General features: G+C 42.6%; 1 protein-coding gene across 2 annotated transcripts in view; it reads right to left on the minus strand.

The window, feature by feature from the left end:
• The window catches only part of spata20 (spermatogenesis associated 20), a 368,934-nt gene that overhangs the window by 194,388 nt on the left and 153,929 nt on the right, over nt 1–20,617 (minus strand). For both annotated transcript variants that reach the window (XM_080209099.1, XM_080209101.1), the window contains exon 14: nt 16,533–16,732. In XM_080209099.1, coding sequence (XP_080065225.1) covers nt 16,533–16,732 — 200 coding nt within the window. The remainder of the gene's footprint in view (nt 1–16,532; nt 16,733–20,617) is intronic.

Genomic DNA, 20,617 nt, shown 5'->3' on the forward strand with positions numbered 1-20,617 from the left:
TTCTATGCCTGAATTGGCCTGATCAGTCATCTTTGGACACACCGCAAAATGACTAATGGTGTCGAGGTCCTCATCAACGACGATCGACGAACGTGTCTGTATAGTGTGCAAGAAACAACACTTTTCACTGTATGTTAATATATGTGACAATAATAAATCAAAGTTACTGTGAAAATCCCCACACTCTGGCACCTGTTCAGGTACACGGAGGGAGAATTTAGGATGGCCAATACAACTAACCAGCACATCTTTCAGACTGTGGGAGGAAACCCACGCAGACAAGGGGAACATGCAGACTCCACACAGACAGTGACCCAAGCCGGGAATCGAACCCGGGTCCCTTGTGCTGTGAGGCTGCAGTGCTAACCACTGTGCTGCTTTGTGATCACGCACAGTCCATGCATTTTATATTCTTTAAGCTCCAGGCCAGCCCTGTGCGCCTTTTGCAGAAAAGTAGAACAACGCTACAGAAAAAAAAACAGGTCAGGCGACCTGATAACAGAGTGTCATTTTACTGTGTCTCCCAAGGATCAGGTCACAGGAGGGGGTTAGGGAGAGTCCCAGAAGTCTCAGGTAGGGACATAGGGATCAGAAAGAAGTCTCAGAAGTTAAGTTAACATGGTACACAACAATGGGCTCCAAATTAAAGAGGAGCAAACGTGAAGTGAAGAGGGCTTGACAGAAGTCATGAAAATCCAAGGAGGCAGCCAGTAGCAACCTCCCGACTGTGGGCTTTCTGGAATAGTAGTATTTTGCTTTGTACAGCTGGGGGGGGGATCTGAAATGGAGCTTGGAAGGTGAAATTTGAGTGTATTCAGTGATCTAGGGAAAAGGAGTGTTGGAAGGCGAGACCGAAACCCTTCAAGATGGAACACTGTTGCAATCAACTGAGTGGGAGCAGAATTTGGAGAGAATTCCAAGGCGAGCTTTTCAAATGTGGAGACTGGAAGCTGGCTGATGCACAATATGACACACATCTGGTTGTTGGGAAATCGTGGAATCTGCTTTGGTTACATCTGTTATTTATTTTGGCATGTAGTGTGTCTGATTACAATTCACCTATTAACTCTCAGATACTTTATACTTACACTGAATGTCAGAGTACATGACAGACATTGTAAATTGTTTTGTCTTTCTAAAATTTGTGTGTGTAAAAATATTGCTGAAGTGAAGAAATAATGAATATTTGAATCATCATCTTTGTGCTTGTATTGGATTTTTTTTCAACCATCTTGCCTGGTGTAATATAGTTTTCTTTTTTGTTGAATAAACATGTTGTTCTGTGTGTTAATAATTCATCATTAGACTTCCTATGAATGTATTCCATAACTTTCCTCTACTGGAGTGGCATGGTGGCAGTGTGCTTGGCACGGCTGTCTCATAGTGCCTGGGTTATACAGGACTCGATTGCAACCTGGGTGACTGTGTGTGTGTGGAGTTTTCACATTCTCCCTGTGTCTGCGTGGGTTTCCCTCCGGGTGCTCCGGTTTCCTTCCACGCTTCAAAGATGCGAGGGTTAGATTGCATGTCTAAATTGACCCTTCGTGTCAGGGGATCACAGGGTAAATATGTGGGGGTATGGGGATGGGGCACTGGGTGGGATCATTGTCAGTGCAGTGCAGACAAGATGGGCCAAATGGCCTCCTTCTGCACTGTATGGATTCAATGATTCATTGGATCTATCATCATCAAGCCAGGTTTCACTGTGGGATCTGACTTGTCCAGTATTATCAGCTGGGATTGCAACAATAAAAATTACTTCCTAGCTTGTCACCTCGAAAATGCTTCTACAAGACTATTCTTTCCCGCAGCGTCATTCGATGCTGGGTAAAATGGTAGTACTCGATTGTCTTTGACTGAATTCTTGTGAAGAAATATTTCAAACTCTGCTGAGGTAATCTGTGGACCATTATCTAATACCAACACCTCTGGAACCCCATAAATTGTAAAGCAACCAGCTGTAGTGCAAAACAAGGTTCTTTTTCCCTTTTACCTCAAAGAAATTGACTTTCTCATTCTCATGCAATGAAATGATCCTTGATTGGATCATTTCTCATTCAGACACACTTCACAACTTTTTACCAACTCTCCAATATCTCAATTTACCCGTTGATACCAAAAATAGCTTCTAGCTCATGCTTTCACACAAACTATCCCTATGTGCTCTTAATGAAATTCCTCTAACAACCTATCTCTAAACTTTGTAGGACTGATGACTCTCAAACACAATAGCAGACAGTCCTGATCTGCACTCAGTTCATGTCTGCTCTCTCTAAGACCAACCACTGATACAATAATTGACTGTGTTACTGAGTGTCACATCCTTGAGAGTTTGGGCACTAATTTCTCTGGCAGAGACTGCATGTCATTTGTGTATGTCGAATAATTCACAAATAACCCAGAGGCTAAAAATAAACCAGTCTTCACAGAAAATCTTGAAAGAGCATCTACATTTGCATCTGCTGACTTGCGATATTTAATTTTATACTGATGGGTCATCAAAGTGAACGCACAGTTCTGAAGCTATTATGCTGTTAGTGATTGTACCCCTCTTCGAGCGAAAGATGATCAAAAGGAATTGGTGGTCAGTTAATAAAGTGAACGTCTTACCCGTACTTGTGGAATTTAGTAACATCGTATGTGATTGTTAATGCCTCTTTCACGAACTGAGAGTAATTCTGCTCTGACTTCATAAAAGTACTCGAAGCATACATCATAGGTTGCTCCACACCTTTGTCCATTAGGTGGGATAACACCACACCCAACCCCTATGGTGAGGCAATGCTTCCTAAAATCAGTTGTTCCTTGGGACCATAATGGGTCAAAAACAGCGTCACTGGTCGGTCAGTACTTCCTTCACTTCTTCAAGTGCTTTCTGATACTCCACAGACCACTCCCAACCTATTTCAACATTCAGCAGTTGATAAACCGGAGCAAACGTATTAGCTAAATCAAGGGTAAACTTAGAATAATGCACAATAATCCCTGCAAGTGTTTCAAGTTCTTCATTGCTCTCTGGTTGCTTTACTTTCATAGCTCCCTTAACCTTCAGCTGCAAACACATGAATACCTTCACCATCTATTTGGTGACTTGGGTATGTTACACTTGATATCATGAAGCAACACTTTTATACTTTTAGCTATACTCTTGAAATCAATCTAGGACTTTGTTTAACCTTACAATGTGCTTTTTTCATCTAGTGGCTAATTATATCATCTTAGAAGCATCACAATCCATTCTTTCCAATTAGTAGTGGAATAACTGGCAATCTGGAACACCATGGGACTAGCAGACACCCCAAATGCAATCCTTTGAGTGTATAAATGATAAGTAGTTCCTTGCTTTTGTCTAATTTCTAATTGCTAATATGCATTTATCAAATCCATCTCACTGAACACCTTTCCATTGGCTAAATTAAAAAGAAAAATTCTCACTGGAAGGCAGTGGCTCAGTATCATTTTCCATCATACTATCTACTTCTTGTTAATCAACTCCACAAATCTAATCGGGCCTGTTTCACAATGAATGTGGCCCATTCACTTCTCATCACTGATTTAATTATCCTTGTTCTAACCCATCCAGCTCCTTACTGTTTCGAACTGTGCATAAGGCACAGTCTTCCTTGGCAAGGGTAGCACCTACATTTCGGACTTAGGCTGTGAACTTGGTTGCTGTGATATGGATCTCACCGAAAAGCAAACTGTCAACCGGATAATGTCCTGTATCTTGACTTCAGCCTTCTCATGCCTAATTTTATCATTTGCATTTCCTTGCTTAAAGACCCACACTTAGCATTTTGTCAATAAGAGGGCGGCACAGTGGTTAGCACTGCTGCCACACAGCACCAGGGACCCGGGTTCGATTCCAAGCTTGGGTCACTGTCTGTGTGGAGTCTGCACATTCTCCCCATGTCTGTGTGGGTTTCCTCCTGGTGCTCCGGTTTCCTCCCACAGTCCAAAGATAGAATCGTAGAATCCCTGCAGTGCAGAAGGAGGGCATTCAGCCTATTGAGTCTGCACCAACAACAATCCTACCCAGGCCCAATCCCCATAACCCCACATGCTTGTGCAGGTTGGGTGCATCGGCCACATTAAATTGACCCTCAGTATGCACCCAAACAAACGCCTCAGTGTGGTGACTAGGGAATTTTTCACAGTAACTTCAGTGCAGTGTTAACATAAGACTACTTGTGACAATAAAAAAAATTAACCTATCCCTACTGTAAATAACTATCCAGTTAAACTGTATGTACTAAAGCCAATTCCTTCCTATCAGGAAGGCTTTGTTCCTGTCTGCTAGCACCAATGATAAGTAATATGATGTATCATCATGTTCCAGTTCAACACTAACTTCACCGAATGGTGGAATATCCATCCTGGAATAACTAGTCAGTTTAACACCATAATGGAATTTGACTTCAGGACATCATGCAGAAAATAAATTACAATTCTCCTACTTCCATTTCGACTGGGGGTGCTGTAATTTTACCTTCAGCCTTGTTCCTCTCATCTTCCATGTGAGAATTTTCTGCAACTCTTAATCCTCTTGCTCAATGACATCGATTGCTGTTTCCATGTCTATCCTACACATATTCAACGATTCCAAACTCTTAAATTAACTTTCGATCGACCATTGCCTTGATCTGGTGTGCGCCTATGATCTGGATCTATACCATGACCTGGGGAGCATGACAGTTAGAACCATCACTAAAGCATCTAATCCCATCATGGTAAGGGAAACATTTACTCTATCCTCATTTCATATTTATTCTCTTATTGCCAAATCTTCATTTGCAATTACACCAGTCCTCTTTTTTAGGGCTGAATTCCCGCATTGTCTCCAAATATGTCTTCAGTGCTATTTTTCCAAATACGTACCATGCTGACTGCAGACACCATGAATGTGATCTGCACACATGGAGTAATCTTTCAAGTTGCTCAAACTTCCTCAAAATCAAGTTCAGGAGTTCCAAACATACGTCACAACGTTCTTAATTTCACAAATGAAATGCTAAAGAAAATCCCACCTCAGCCTCATCACCACCTTTCTCTTGTGTATTGCACTGAGTAAGACCAACATATGCTGTGCTTGTTCTCAACTGCTTTAATTAATTCCCCAGGTCTTGCAATTGCACCAAGTTGACAATATGATCTATAAGGCAACCTCCATATATAGCTGCCCATATTTATTCACTCACACACACATCTCACCTTTGCACTTTGTTTCACACCTAATGCCTTCTGTTGCTGATCTTTCCACTTTCTCTTTGAAAGGAACATCAGGTAGACCTCTTGTGTTATGCCATTCGACATCCACCTCACCTTCTGGGCATTGCTACCTTACCCTCCCCCACTCCACACAGACAGCACTTCACCCTGACCTCGAGCTGTCCATCATGACCTGCGGGTCTTGTTTCCCTTTCTGTGTTCTCTCCTTTCATTTCCTGCAGGACTTGCATATTCCGATCCTGGCCTGATCTACAGTCTGCAATGCGTACCAGTTAAACCCAAAGCCAGTCTGAATGGCAATTGCTGAAAATGTTTCTCAAATGGTTACAACACTCTGCTTTATTCTGTTAAGCACGTTTAACTTGAAACAAAAATTAACATTTAGCATTCTATTAGAATTCCAGATCTCTATCTTCATTGAAGGGCACTCTGCAGGGTTTTTTTAACCATACAGTAATGATGTGCATAATACTGCTTCCCATTCACCTGTGATACTCAGTCAATACCACTGTCCAGGGTATCACAAACTTTTCCAACCACGGAACTCTTTACATCTACCAAGAATACTGAAGGAAGCCATGAGAATCATCCTTAATTTGTTGAAGAATTAAACCATAAAAAGTATCATTGCGCAATAGGTACAAACAAATAGAAACAAACATAAAAAGGCGTTTCCATGTCTTTACCGTGTATGTTTATTAAATATGTTCTGTTGTTCAACAGATACTTCCAGGTCATTTTTAATGGCAGCACCCACACACTCACACACTCCTTCACCCACACCCCCCCCACCCCCCCACCCCCCAGACCCCCGTGGCCCCGACTTTTCTTGGCAACCCCAGCTCTTCTCAGGCCCCAGCTAGACCGACCATGGAGCTCCTGTCATTGTCCTTGTGTCTTGATTCATGCCCATCAGCTGAACATCATCAAACTGATCTTCAGTCCCTGCTCCTAATCCAAAAGGAAGCCCAGGGAATTGCTACAAGGAGGAACAGAAGAAGTGAAAGGACCTTATTAACAGATGATTGCTGATTTAATGTCTGCGTTCCTCTCCCCATGAGAAAGTGCCTGGGTTTCAGCTGAAAACTGCTGTCAGATTTCAGGAACTCAGTACGTGGGGAGCAGAGCCCATGAATATCACTGTAAAGCCACATGCTGTGGACAAATGCTAACGTTATCCTCAGACAGAACTACATTTCTTATTGACAGCTAGCAGATGTAGCAGATAAACTTTTAAGAGTAATAAAACCACGCATTTTATGTCTCCAGGCAGAAGAGAGAAGGGTGAAATATGTGTGCTGTCTAGATGAGAGAAGAAAATCACCGACAATCGCTGCTGATTCTCTGCAGAATTTTCTGGCCAATATAGGATTCAATAATATGTCTTCACCTACTCTGCTTCGCTGTCACGTGTAAATTTTACCCCCTGCTACATTGGTGGGCTCGACACATTTGAACTGGCCTGGAATAGATACAAACTCCAGGTCAGAGAGTGAACTGTGTTTCAAAGTTGGACTATCCCTCATCGTGTACAATGTGTTAATTCATGGCATAGTTCCCAGTCAACTCACAATATTCGGCAGCACTTACAGCCAAGTTGCTAAAATTTGTTTGGAAGTGTCCAACGTGCGTCACTTGCCAATCGAATACTAAAGTAGCTGAAAAATGTTGAGGAAAGAGGAGTATGGAGGGCTGTTGAAAATATTATTCTGCAAAGAAATGTACACTTCCTAAAATGTAAACTTCCTGAAGTGACATCCCATTACTTTGGGACTACCCAGCCCAGAGATTTGAGGTCAATATCTAGATTGAAAGTTCAGTCAGAAGTACTTCTTTCAGAGGAAATGTCAAACCCATCTACATGCTTGGTTGGAGTAAAACATCCCACAACACTATCTCAAAGAGTGGGGAGGCTTCCCCAGTAACCTGACCAACGTTCATCCCTCAGTTAACCTTGTTAAAAAATAATATCTGATCACACACCTCACTGCTGTTTGTGGAATCTTGCTGTGCACAAATTGGTTCTTGATGACAGGGAAGACAATTCTATAATCTTTCACTGGCAGCAAGTGTTTTGTGAGGTCCTCAAGCCACGAACGTTGTTTAGATAAATACTAATCTGTTCCTTTCCCAGCTCCACTTGTAGAATAACTCCATTCATTTAGAAATGTGTCAACATTGGATCGGCCGAACATGGAAAAGCAGATCAGCAACTGGACACACAGTGTGTCTTGCCAGGAAAGTCTTGTCTTGGTGCTGAAGGGTCCCATCAACAAGCAGTTCAGAATACTATCTATGAAGTGGAGAAAATTTGAGTTTCTTCCTTTAGACTTTTCGTCGATTTACAGCATAGACACATTGTCCTCTAAACACAAAGTAGAGCCATTTGCACTCCATTCCTTTTGCGTATACTGACTTGCATTTGACCTAATGCGTCTTTGCTAAGTGTAGAATTAACCTGCTCCTTGCAAAGTCAACCTCAGTTCATTGATACAGCCCACACAGAGTGCGCGATACACACCCAGCACTCCAGGGAATTTGGGGCAACTGGGGCTGCAATTTTCCAATCACGATGCGGCAGATGCCATGAGCCAGCAAAAAGTCCATTAGCTTCAGCAGTATTGGTCAATCTCGCCGGCCGGTGGGAGCACTTGATCACATGACAATTGACTGCTGATCTGTAATACACTACAGTGCTAGTGTTGCCCTCAACGAACACCAGTCAAGCTACTGCTCTTCTCCACACTGTCCCCAGCCTAATCACCATCCTCCGTGCAGCATGCCATAATGTGGAGATGCTGGCGTTTCCACATCATGGCTACCATCACAAAATGCCAGCGCTAATTGGAGATCTCCAAAGCGACACTCTGAAAGCTTCTGTTGCCAAATAAGCCTGTTGGACTTTAACCTGATGTTATGAGACTTATTACCCAACATACCATAGCACTCAATTCATGTTTCATCTATGGAAGAAGAGGGGTCTTCTTGAATGAGGGATCAAGTAATTACCGCTGACGGTATCCTAACAAAATGTTTACAAAATAATTCATCTTAAATCTGTTTGAGTCACCTCCAGGGAGATGCCTCTGTACGTCCTTGTGCAAGATGGTGACCCCAACGGGTACTGTATGACCTCAGGTCCGGGCTTCTTCACTCAGACTGTACTCAATGACCCTGCAATTAACAAATACCAATGCCATCCTTTCCCAGGGAACTACACTGACCCGCTTGTGATCCTTCCAAGTTTTTAACTGCACGTTCTGGTGAACTGAGCACTTATAGTCCAGGACCACTAAGACCACAAGAATTAGGTAATTTGGCCCTTCTTATCTGCTCTGCAATTCAATCATGGCTGATATGACCCTCATCCCCATTCTCCTGTGTTCTCCCCTTAACGCTTGATCCCCTTATCATCAAGAATCTGTCTTAAAGACACTCAATGACTTGGCCTCCACAGCCCTCTGTGGCAATGAGTTCCACAGATTCACCATCCTCTGACTGAAGAAATTCCTCCTCATTTCAGTTTTAAAGTTGTGTCCTTGAGTTCTCGTCTCTCCCGCAAGTGGAAACATTCTTGCCACATCCACTCTATTTAGGCTTCCCAATATTCTTTAAGTTTCAATTAGATCCCCCCCTCAACCTTCTGAGCTCCATCAAGTATAGACCCAGGCTTCTCAACTGCTCCTCATATGACAAACCCTTCATTCCTGGGATCATTCTTGTGAACCTCCTCTGGACTCCCTCCAAGACCAGCACAGACTTCTTTAGGTATGGGGCCTAAAACTGCTCACAATATTCCAAGTGGGGCCTGACCAGAGCCTTATACAGCCTCAGCAGTACATCCCTGCTCTTGTATTCTAGCCCTCAGGAAATGAATGCGAACACTGAATTTGCCTTCCTAACTGCTGACTGAACCTGCAAGTTAACCTTGAGAGTCCTGAACCAGGACTCCCAAATCCCTTTGTGCTTCAGATTTCCAAACTCTTTCCCCAGTTAGAAAATAGCTTATGCCTCTATTCTTCCTACCAAAGTGCATAAGCTCACACTTTCCCACATTGTATTCCATCTGCCACTTCTTTGCCCACTTTGTACATTTACGCTTGCACTTAGTGAGCACTGGATTAGCCCCTTCTCCTGCACTCGTCAACAAAGTAGATGGAGACCATGCACCGGGGCTTCACAGAACAGTTCCCCGTAGATGACAGACTCTTTTTAAACAGTAATATCTTTTAATTAAAGGGGCTTGCAAGTCTGAGCAATAAGTACTTGGAGCAGAGTACCATCTGCACTGTGGAGACACCTTCGGAGGTTTCAGTATGATTTTTGATTCTAATGAGGCAGAATTACATTTTATTGGCATCCTGGTTTCCACAGGTGCAGCTGAAGGCAACCGTGATTTATAGAGAATCTCGCTGCCAAATGATGTATGGCAGGGGTGGCTCTGATAAGCAGAAATCACTTTGACTGCAAGACCCCTCACCTTTCCCAAATTTATCCCTCCCCTCCTGAAGCAGCCTTGTTGGGATGAGAGCCCGCTCTTCCCTCCCCCATCGTGCATTCCTCATATGCAAGCTTCGGTAGCATTGGCAGAATATTTAATCTCCAAGGAAGTCAGACTTTACTTGACATCTGGGTCAGTTGATGCTATTATTCTTTGGGTCCACAAATCAAGGTCCAGGGTCAGCTGATAATGGGCAAAGGAACCAATGCCTGCGCTGAATCCGTAACAAGAAAGGAAACTGAGTGCAAATTTCCTTCGTGCCACCATTTCACGTGAAGAGGTTAAAAAGCATTTTCATTTCATTCAGAAAATGCTTCTCCGGAGAGCAGTCTGATTCTGTTTTCAATCAACTGTTCGAGTGTAGGAACTTTGCAGAACAGAGTAAAAAAAGCACAGATATGTACTCACTACAAATAACCTCTAGACAAGACCATGCGGTAAATAGGCAAAAAGCTGCTGTGCTCAATAAGAGCCACTCACTTAGATTAATACACACAATCTGATACAGAGTACAACTCAACCCCGCACGAAAACCAACTCAGTCACATCCATTATCTCAAGTCTCATTTACTGCTAACTCTTCCACTTACCCCTGACTGTCTTTCAGGCAAGGTAAAAAAAAATCACATAACTGGTTTACAACACAGAGCACCAAAGGAATCAATAAAAGGTGTTTAGTCATATCTGATAGAATCCATTAGCTCCTAGTCAATATGGTGTTGTGTCGTTATGTAGGAAATTGCCTCAATACATCAGTGCTCCAGCTGATGAACCTTTCCCTCACAGGCTGATATGCTGGTTTGAAAATGAGCCTTGGCTGGCTATGCTGTGACAAATAGCACACAAGACACACAATAAATGATGTTCTTCCCAGTCCCATTTCATTAGAACATTTGGGAAGCCTGCCAACTCAACAATATATTTTATGTGATTATTAAGAAACATGATTCAGTGTCTGATACGATCCTTGTGCAACAATGAATTGTCAGTAGATTCAAAACCAAACCAGCACTACATGCCTGAGATTTACAGAATGCTTTTGTAAGTCTTCATTCATATGTTGCTAGATAGATTTCTATCATGCCCTTTCGGCTGTGACTCGCCTATCCTTGAACACAGTGGTTCCCACCTCAATTCCTCATGTGGTTCTCCACTATATTACCGCTATCCGTCACTGAAGATCCATTCGTGATTCCCGCCTGCGAACTGTGGATTGATTGAGTTTGGCTCAAGATCATTCTGATTTCCTTTCTGCCCAGGCCCAGCCTTTGTAACGTGCCTTGGAGGTGTTTCCATGTTAAGGCTGCTACAAAAACACATGTTACTGGGTTCAATTCCTACTCCGGTTCATCTGGAGTTAAAGAATGTCTCCAGCTCACAGGGGCCATCTGATTTTTGCTCCATGAGAAAGAAAACGCACTCATCAGCAGTAACATCCAGACAGTCCCACGTCAAACAGATAGCCAACAGTCTGTTTGGGATATTTGCTGAGTCAGACATGTGAAGTTCAACGTGCAGGTTAGGTGGATTGGAAATGCTAAATTGCCCATTAGTGTTCCAAGGTGTGTAGGTTAATTGGATTAGCAAGGTAAATATATGAGTCTGGTTAAGGATGCTCTTTCAAAGAGCCGGCGCAGAATTGATGGGCCAAATGGCCTCCTCTGCACTGCTGGGTTCTATGGTTAACTATGGACAGCCTGAGCCATGAGATAGAAAAACATTAGGATTTATAACGTTACCCAAAAGCTCCTACAACTGAAGGAGTTCCTTGGCCAATCTCTAAATGGATAATCTCTACGTTCCACTAACCCCTTCAGCCAACTGCCAATGCCAACCTGATCACCAATGACATCCTTCATCCTCGCACAGAGTCCATGCAATCTGAGGCTTCTGGAAAGGAACGATTCTGATCCAAGATAAAAACTACCTGTACAGCAGCCTCGATGTGCTTCTTCTGTGTAACAAGGTGCATATCAGGACTTGCTGTCCTATTCTAGCCCACAATTCCCTCATTTCCCCCAGCTTTCATGTGGCAACTGTCCTTGCTGATAGTGATTGAATAGAGCACTGTAAGAGTGGCATGCATGGGATAAATTTGCAAGATTGTGAAGAACGACGAAACGGGACAAAGCTTCAGTCTCCTTTTCCAGCCTGACATTTGCCTTTAAAAGCAAAACAGGTCAGTTAAAAAGGTGGTCATGAATATTCTGACAGTTCCCCTATCGTGGATAAATGCTAAAATAGACTGGTTAAGAAATTATAGTCTAAACCCATCTCCTCCAATGGAGGACTCAGAGCATCTGCTGCCAGCTGAAACGGCAGTTCCCAGCAGGGTCGTTCCCAAAGTTGGATTGGGCAGACCCTACATGAATGAACACATCAGAAGCAGATGTTCAGAATGATCCTAAACGCTCCGATAGGGAAACCTCCACCTTCAGTTAATACAGTCAAAGAAAAGACAAAAGGTAATATGTTTAAGGTTCTGATGGTAACAAAATAATGACAGGCAACAAATATTGGCCTCGTGAGTGACTTCAACATCCCATAAATTTTCATAAATTTAAACTGACACCATTTCAAAGATAATTGAGCTGCATGCTTAGAACCGTCAGATCCTCCAGGAATTGCAGGCCCCATGTATGTAAAGATAACAATTTACCGCCTCCATATTAATTTGGAACGATAGGAGGCGGCTTGCTCTGTATATCATTTTCATTTCCATTGAGAACAGGGAAGCCACATCATCAACAGCCACAGAATACAGATACATTAACAACTACTATTGTAAAGTTCAAGCTACACAATTCAGATCTCTCTTTTGTTTTCTGCCCTACATACAGCTTCAAAACCTTCTAGCAACGAACTCCAGTGCTAGTAAAGCTGGTGTTATAGAATTTTGGAAAATACAGCAAAGAAAGAAATCATTCTGCCCATCTAGTCTGCGTCAGCCCATTCAGTGAGTAATCAGGCAGTCCCACAACATCTTTTCCTTTCAAGCATTTGTCAATTTCCCCGTTGAAAGCTACTAATGAAATTGGTTCCACCACTCCTTCCGAAGTCTCACCTTTCAGCTTAAAAGTAAGTTTTTCACCTCAGATAACCTCTGGTTCTTTCGCCAATGATTTTAACCTGTGCTGTCTAGCCCTTCTGCCACTGAAACCAATTTCCCACAGCAAAGAAAAATATAACACAGCACTGCCCCGACACAACCAGACACAATATGGGGAGGCAACGGCCTAGTGGTATTATCGCTAGACTATTAATCCAGAAACTCAGCTAATGTTCTGCGGTCTTGGGTTCGAATCCTGATGGTGGAATTTGAATCCAATAAAAAATATCTGGAATTAAGATGACCATGAAGCTATTGTTGATTGTTGGAAAAGCCCATCTGATTCACTAATGTCCTTTAGGGAAGAAATCTGCCATCCTTACCTGGTCTGGCCTACACGTAACTCCACAGCCACAACAATGTGGTTGACTTTCAACTGCTCTCCAAGGACAACTAGAGATAGGCAATAAATGCTGGCCAGCCAGCAACACCCATGTCCCATGAATGAATTTTAAAAAAAGGTACAACAAAAGCACTTATTTTTGGACTGTTAATAGTACAATCCCAGGTACTTTAATACTGAACATGTCAGATCCCAAAGTCAAACCCAGCTTGATGGATCGTAACTACTTTTTAAAGAGGAAAATTACTGAATAAATTCACAAGAACAAATTCTAGCATAGACAAGATGAGCCAAATGGCCTCCCTTCTTGTGCTATAACTTTTTTTTATGATTCTAAAAGTCTGCTGATAAACTTTTAATGCAAAGAATAAAATGTTTGTTAAACAAGAAAAATGAACTATATTACAGCTGAAAAAGGGTTCTCAATACAAATTCAAGAATATGATTCAATTTTCCAATATTCCTTTACCCAGAAACATCATTACAGACACACAAACCAGTGAAGAGTTACCACTATAGCTTGACACAAAGGCATCCTGCTCAAGACAGGCAGACGTGCAAACAGTTTTTTTCTGGTGAGTTCTTGGGCATTCATTTGATGCTAGGCCACAAATTTACCAGGATCATTGACTCAGTTTGGTAACTTGCCACATTGGGATTTGAACACACAATTCCTCAATTGTCGCTCCAATGTCATCATTGTCGGGGTGTGACCCTATTGCTTCAATTGCTAATGCTGGTGCCAAACTCAGAAAATGAAGTAGCACTAGCAACTTCTCTATATTCACAACAATTATTTCATTAGCATTAGCAACAAACATATATATAAATACATATATATCTCAGTCACATATAAAAAAACTGAGCAAACATATGGTTATGTTAAAATAAGAACTGGAAGACACATCCAATGTATAGCAGTTGCCCTTGAATTTCTAGACTGGGGGCAATGGGTGATAACTCATCTAGAATCCTTTTTACTATCCCATAACTTCTTTACAAATCATATGTGTGGACATTCATTTGCAGTGCTCCCCGTGGAAAAATATCACATCACCACTCACTGTCTGGATTAACATAAAGAATGGTCTGGTGTTAATTTACTAAATGAAGTCAAGTGCTCTGGGTCAACATGATGGAAGGGGAGGAAACTGAAGACATGCAAATATTGAAGAACTTGGTACGTAATATATAAATGTGTTTATTCTGCTCTGCGTTTCAGCCGGCCTGTTAATGTATTGCATTTCCCAACCTCAGGGCAACCACTGGAATATGTTTTGGAGGGCAGCCGCAGTTTATAATCTGAAAAATACAGCACACAATTTACACTCTGCAAGCTCCCATACAGAATGGCCAACTCATCTGTCTGTGAGATTGGTTGCGAGATAAACACTGCTCAGGGCACCAGTGAGAACTCCCCTGCTCATCTTCAAAACAACGTCACAGAATCTTCTATGTCCACCTGAGAGAGCGGACAGAGCCTCAAGTAAACATCTCACCCAAAGGACAGACTGATATAGATTTCTGTCTACTATTTAACATAGACATTAACAGGTGTGTTTTAAGCGAGTTAGCACTTGTGTTGCAGACAGGTCTCCAGGCAACCACATTAACTGGAGAACTAAAAGAGAGAAAAGGGTGTATCAATCAGAAAAAGAACTTCAGCCTAATTTAAAAAGGAAGAAACAAGGCATTTATCAAATCTTTCTGCCTAGTTTTCAAGCAGTTAGTAACCAGTTTGGATTCCTGGTGCTGGCACTAATTAATTCTTTTTCTTTCCCTCCTTAAGCTCCAGTACTGTCACAGAAGAGGCTAGACAGAAAAAAGACAGTTGTGTCTTTAAGGGTAGGTGATCATTATGTGAACTACTGTTATCAGGGACTGTCAGCCACTTTGTATAGTCCCTAAGGAACCAAGTATTTGATGGGCCATTTTCTGTTGTGTAATGTCAAGAGCATCCACTTCTTCTCATTTTATTCATCATCGCTTTTCACCTCTAATGTACCAGCGGCAAACAGAAGGTGTCGATCAAGCTGGATTGCAAGTTCCATTCCCCTGCCCACTTTCCGCAAGCAAGTGGGCATATTTCACAGGTGAACAATGTCCAGTGGCATTCTGCCCAGGGAACAGTTGGAAGCAAGCACCTAATCGGCATAATAAAGATACCATTGTAGAAGGCGAGCGGGCAATTGCTTACTATACTGCTGACCTTTCCAGATCATTATCCGGAGGGAAATTGTACATGACGGATATCGCTTTTCAAGCCAACACACAACGCACTCAATACGCTTGTCAAAGAGAATTTGCCAAGAGGATGTGTGGAGGTGGAATATAACATACTCCTCCCACTGAAAAAAAACAGTGCGACAATAAAACTTGGATTGATTTAGCACCATTAACAAATGTGGTTCATAGCATATTCGGACAAAAGTTGCCATTGAGTCAAAAAAGGAAACTATAGGAAAAATGAACAAATGATGGGTCAAGTAGGTAGGTTTAAGGAACTTATAGTGGGGAGGAGAGAGGTAGAGGGACAGATCCTTTGGGCTAGGAATTTCAGAGCTTAGGTCCTATGCAGTTAAACAAGCAGTCACCAATGCTGGGTCAAAGGAAGTAGGGAGTACACTAGAGGCCAGAGTTGGAGGAGCTCAGACGTTTCAGGGCTGGAGGAGGTTAGAAAAACTGGGGCACAAAATGAGGCCAGAGAGAGATTTTGATGAGAATTTTAAGATTAAGGCATTAAGGACTGTGGGGTGTGGCTTAGCTGAGTTCAAACTGTCCATCAGTCATGAACTTCACAGCCGCAGTCTGTGGATGATGATCAGAATCCAGGTGATTTTAACTCTTACCAGCTTAAAGATGCAGAAGTCAATTAAAGCAGCTCTAATCTCCAGCCAAACACCAAATCTTAACATCGTCCCACTTTAAATGGCTCATTATGACACTAGGTAGTGAACTTCGTAACTGATCACAGGACGGCCAACTTGGGAAGTTTTTGGGATCTATGGTGAGACTGAGGTTGACCACATGGAACTGGTCATTCAACCAAAGCTCAATAAAGTCATAATAATGGACGAAAAGATGGACCCTTGTGAAGACCTTGCCTTTGCAAGCCCATTTCAAATTACATACAACATGCTGCACCTTACCAAATAACAACAGTGATCAGTCATCAAAGGAATTTGTGCACCATTATGAGTACCAGTCTTAGCCTGCACGCCTCATCTTTAGCATAGTACTGACAATCCATCTGTATCATTTTCAATACCCTTGACAGCACCATTCTTAGCCTGGAATTGATTCTGCTCTGCTGTCAGCTATGAACTTCAGTCTGTAATCTCCAAACATACCTGTTTGACTGTGTGATGTTGGGCCATCAGGGCAACTACCATTTCTGGGAGTGCCATGGGCACACTATTCAGCAGTTTTGCAAATGCTGCCATGATCTGCCTTGATTTATCAGTCCAGTCTGACTGGTTGGTGAAATTTGCCAGGCGCACGAGGTTGGAAGCAGCCACTGCGTTGCCACTGGGCTCCGCACCATCCTGATCTGTTTGAAAAATGATAAAAATTAAACTAATGTTTCAAAACCACGTACGACCCTTCTATCACTTGAATTCAAACACTACTGAACTACAAAGGTCAGGACAGTGACAAGTGCCGCAGCTTAGCGATACATGGAGGGAAAGGAGCAAGAGGGGATTGAGGCCAGAATGAAAATCAAGCTCCTCAGGCGATGGCACGCAGTTATAATGCAGCTTATTTTATTTTAACTTCACGTCAAACTAACGTTCAATCACATGGCTGCCAGTCTACCCACAGCAAGCTCCCACAAACTGCATGGTACATAACAACCTCTGCTGAAAGCTTACCAGGTCTCTGCAGCTTGACTGGTTCTGTTGGCAGCCCCACAATCAATACCCATTCCAGGACTCGCTAGTCATGGAAGGAGTGCTCACATGGCTCAAAGGAGGGTTACTAGTCACCATGCAAAATCCTTTCAACACTCCAGACCATTCTCCAATTTAGGAGGGTGCGAATATATATCAAACGAACAAAATATATTTAAATGAACAAAACAAACAAAACGACATCTTTCTCAGTAATGTCTCCGAATAGTTCACATAAGAAAGAATCTGCATTTATATAGCACCTTTTCCATCCTCATTATCTCAAATAGATTGACAGCCAACGAAATGCTTTTTTTAAGTTCAGTAATTATTATTCAGACAAATGCTACAACTACTTTGTACAAAATAAAATTTCACAAAAGTCAATAGTAGTTAATCCAGTTTTCTAGCGGTGTTAGTCAACGAAGGTGTGTTCACCAAGGCTTTGGGATTCCTTGCTCTTCCTCAAATCAGACCTCAAGATTAGAATAATTAACAGACATCTCAGTTGTCTATGCCAATATCTACTGAAATTCAGAGGGTGATTTCCCCACATTCCGTAGACACTAAACAGCCTCTCAGATTGTAAGGATTGGGTCTTGAGTTGGTTTAGCCTGCATTTCGTTGAAGATTCCATCTTTGCAGAGAACTGAAGCAAATATCAGGAACAGCAACCTGAAGGATGGCTAAGGGACCAATTGATAATTAATTTGCCTGCTAATGATCAAAGGGGTTGTACAGCATTTTCAATTAACAACCTAACACCATCCAGCTGAAGGACACTTAAACAAATCATTCTTGAGAATTTCAGGCATTACTTAAAGTTATGCTCAGCTGCTGCTGGAGGTTTGAGATACTTTGCCATCACCTCACCAACATTTAACCTGTGAATTCCCTGAGGATTTCACCTAAAGAGAGTGAGTTATAGGAGTTGCCAGGAGAAAAGGAGTTTCTTGGTCAGTATGATGGCACAGTGGTTAGCACTGCTGCACCAGGGACCTGGTGCAATTCCCAGCTTGGGTCACTGTCTGTGTGGAGTCTGCACGTTCTGCCCATATCTACGTGGGTTTCCAGCAATTGCACCGGTTTCCTCACACAGTCTGAAAGACGTGCTGGTTAGGGTGCATTGGCCATGCTAAATTCTCCCTCAGTGTAGCCAAACAGGTACCGGAGTGTGGCGATTCGGGGATTTTCACAGCAACTTCATTGCTGTGTTAATGTAAGCCTAATTAAGGATGATATTGAAATAGTGTAGGTTAGATGGACTTTAGATTGGTTTCACAGGTCGGCACAACCTCGAGGGCCGAAGGGCCTGTACTGCGCTGTTATGTTCTACGTACTTGCGACAACAATAAATAAACTTAAACTTCAGCCCTGCAAGTTTGAATTCTGCTGCAGCTATTATGGTAACTTGTGGGCCAGCATCAGGAAACTACTATGAAAGCTGACAGATTATCATAAAAATCCAACTTCCTTACTGATGTTCTTGCGGGTTGGGAACCTGGCACCCTATCCAGTAGGGAGTGCACTGACTGTCACACGGTGCCACCCAATTTGTTGTCAATGAAGGTGGCCCGATGGAAGGATGCAAAGTGGGTTTTATGTGGTTGAAGCAGAAAGGGAATTTTATCAGGGCTGTTTAATCAGTGGCCAGCCAATAACATGGAGCAGGCAGTGGGGAGCCCTGGTATTAAAAGTAGGTGCTGTATTTGAAGGGATGGCAGCACTCTGTGAAATGACAGCATAAGCAGCAGGGACTGAAAGGGAGACCACTTAACTCTGGCAGTAAGCAATGGCAGCTGCTAGAAGGCGTAAAACTCATCGTAACTTGCGGCACACTCCTCTTCTGGCCTGTCACATCCCTTACTCTGCATACATAAGGTGCACCTTGGGGAGATCCATCAATCTTTCTGCTTCCAATGGGCACACCAAATTTTCCCAACTTCCAGATTGCCACTCCGGTGACTCATTAACTCTCACCCTTCCTGTACTACATCACGACTGCATACGTCTGCCAACTACACCAACACTGACCTGCCACTGAGCTTCTGTCACTTTACAATTGACAAGGCTAGCAAGTTCTTTACACACAGCCTGGAAAAATCTGAAAACCATCAGAAGTTACACAGTAATGGCTCCTAATCAGGTCTGATCGCCTGCCAACCAGTGATTAGTGTAGCGAGAACACGTCAGCTTTCCTTTCCGGTGAATTCCCCTTCTACTTTGCCAGTCCACCAGCCTCCCAGTTCATCAACCTGGGTGTGAGAATATACTGCCCACAGCATCTAACTTGCTAATCCACTGTGATGGCAACATGTATCTTATCCTCCCACCTCAATGATGAAGATCATTCCTGTATTTACTCGAAAGATGCAGTTACCGGTGTCTGCGATCGGACAGCAATGAGGGACATTGGAACCGGAATATACCATTCAGCCCCTCAAGCCTGTCCCACCATCCAGTGATGTCACAGTTGATCCAGACTTCAACTCAAATCACTCCATTTCCCTTGCCCAAAAAAAAATTCCGTTGTTCTCAGTCCTGAACATTTCAACTGGGCCATAACGTGCACAAACTTTAAGGGAGGGGTGGTGAGAGTTCCAGGTTTACACTACCTTTTGTGTGAAGCAGCACTTCGTGGCATCTACCATAAATTGCCCACCTTTAATTTTCCAATTATCACCCATGTTCGGAATATCCTCATCAAGGGAAATAGTTTCTCAGTTATCTACTTTACAATTTCAAAGACCTTGATTTGATGATCCCTTGTGAATACTTACTCATGGTACGAAATAGGTAATAATCTGAAGCCCAAATTACATCTCTCCTGATTTTTACTTTGTAAAGTCAAGATATAGCCCAGGCACTCTAAAGTTGATGCACTTGAGGAACAGGAAGTCAGTGATGACCAACGAGGTCAGGTGTATGGGGATTTGCAGAGGATAAGATATGGGCCACAGATTAGTTGGAACATCAGAAAATCTATTGCCCCAGCACCCATGAGTAGGATATGCACAAGAGGTCCCTGGTACAGGAAATGGACCCGAATAATTCATGAGGCACAATAACACAAAGCTTTGTCACCAACAGACAGTCATTTTGGACATAGACAATAATTCTCTCAAGTGTCCGACTTAATTCCCTTTAAGGTTGCAGCTTCTAAACAACTGGAGACCACTAGTCTTACATAGCCAGAATGTCCAGGCTTGTCCTGATTTACATAGGAAAAGGAAAATAAGCCAAACTGTTCCTGAGGCACAAACAAAGTGGCATTTCTGCAAGTCTAGGCTATATCTGCAGTCAGGTCTAGGTCCTCATCCTCAGGAGACTGTGTAATGGATAAATGGTGTTAATGTTCAGGTAGACTAAAACAATGACATGTTATAACTGCAAATGAAGAACTATCTCACATTCACATAGGGTCATACAAAATCTCAAGACACCCTAAAGCATATCACAGTCAATCAATTGTTGGTGCAGTCACTGTTGTTATGCAGGTAATCATGATAGCTTAATTATAAACCGCAAAGTCCCCCAAAAATGAT

Source organism: Carcharhinus amblyrhynchos, chromosome 21, assembly GCF_965287045.1.
Source record: "Carcharhinus amblyrhynchos chromosome 21, sCarAmb.v2.hapA, whole genome shotgun sequence".
NCBI lineage: Eukaryota > Metazoa > Chordata > Chondrichthyes > Carcharhiniformes > Carcharhinidae > Carcharhinus > Carcharhinus amblyrhynchos.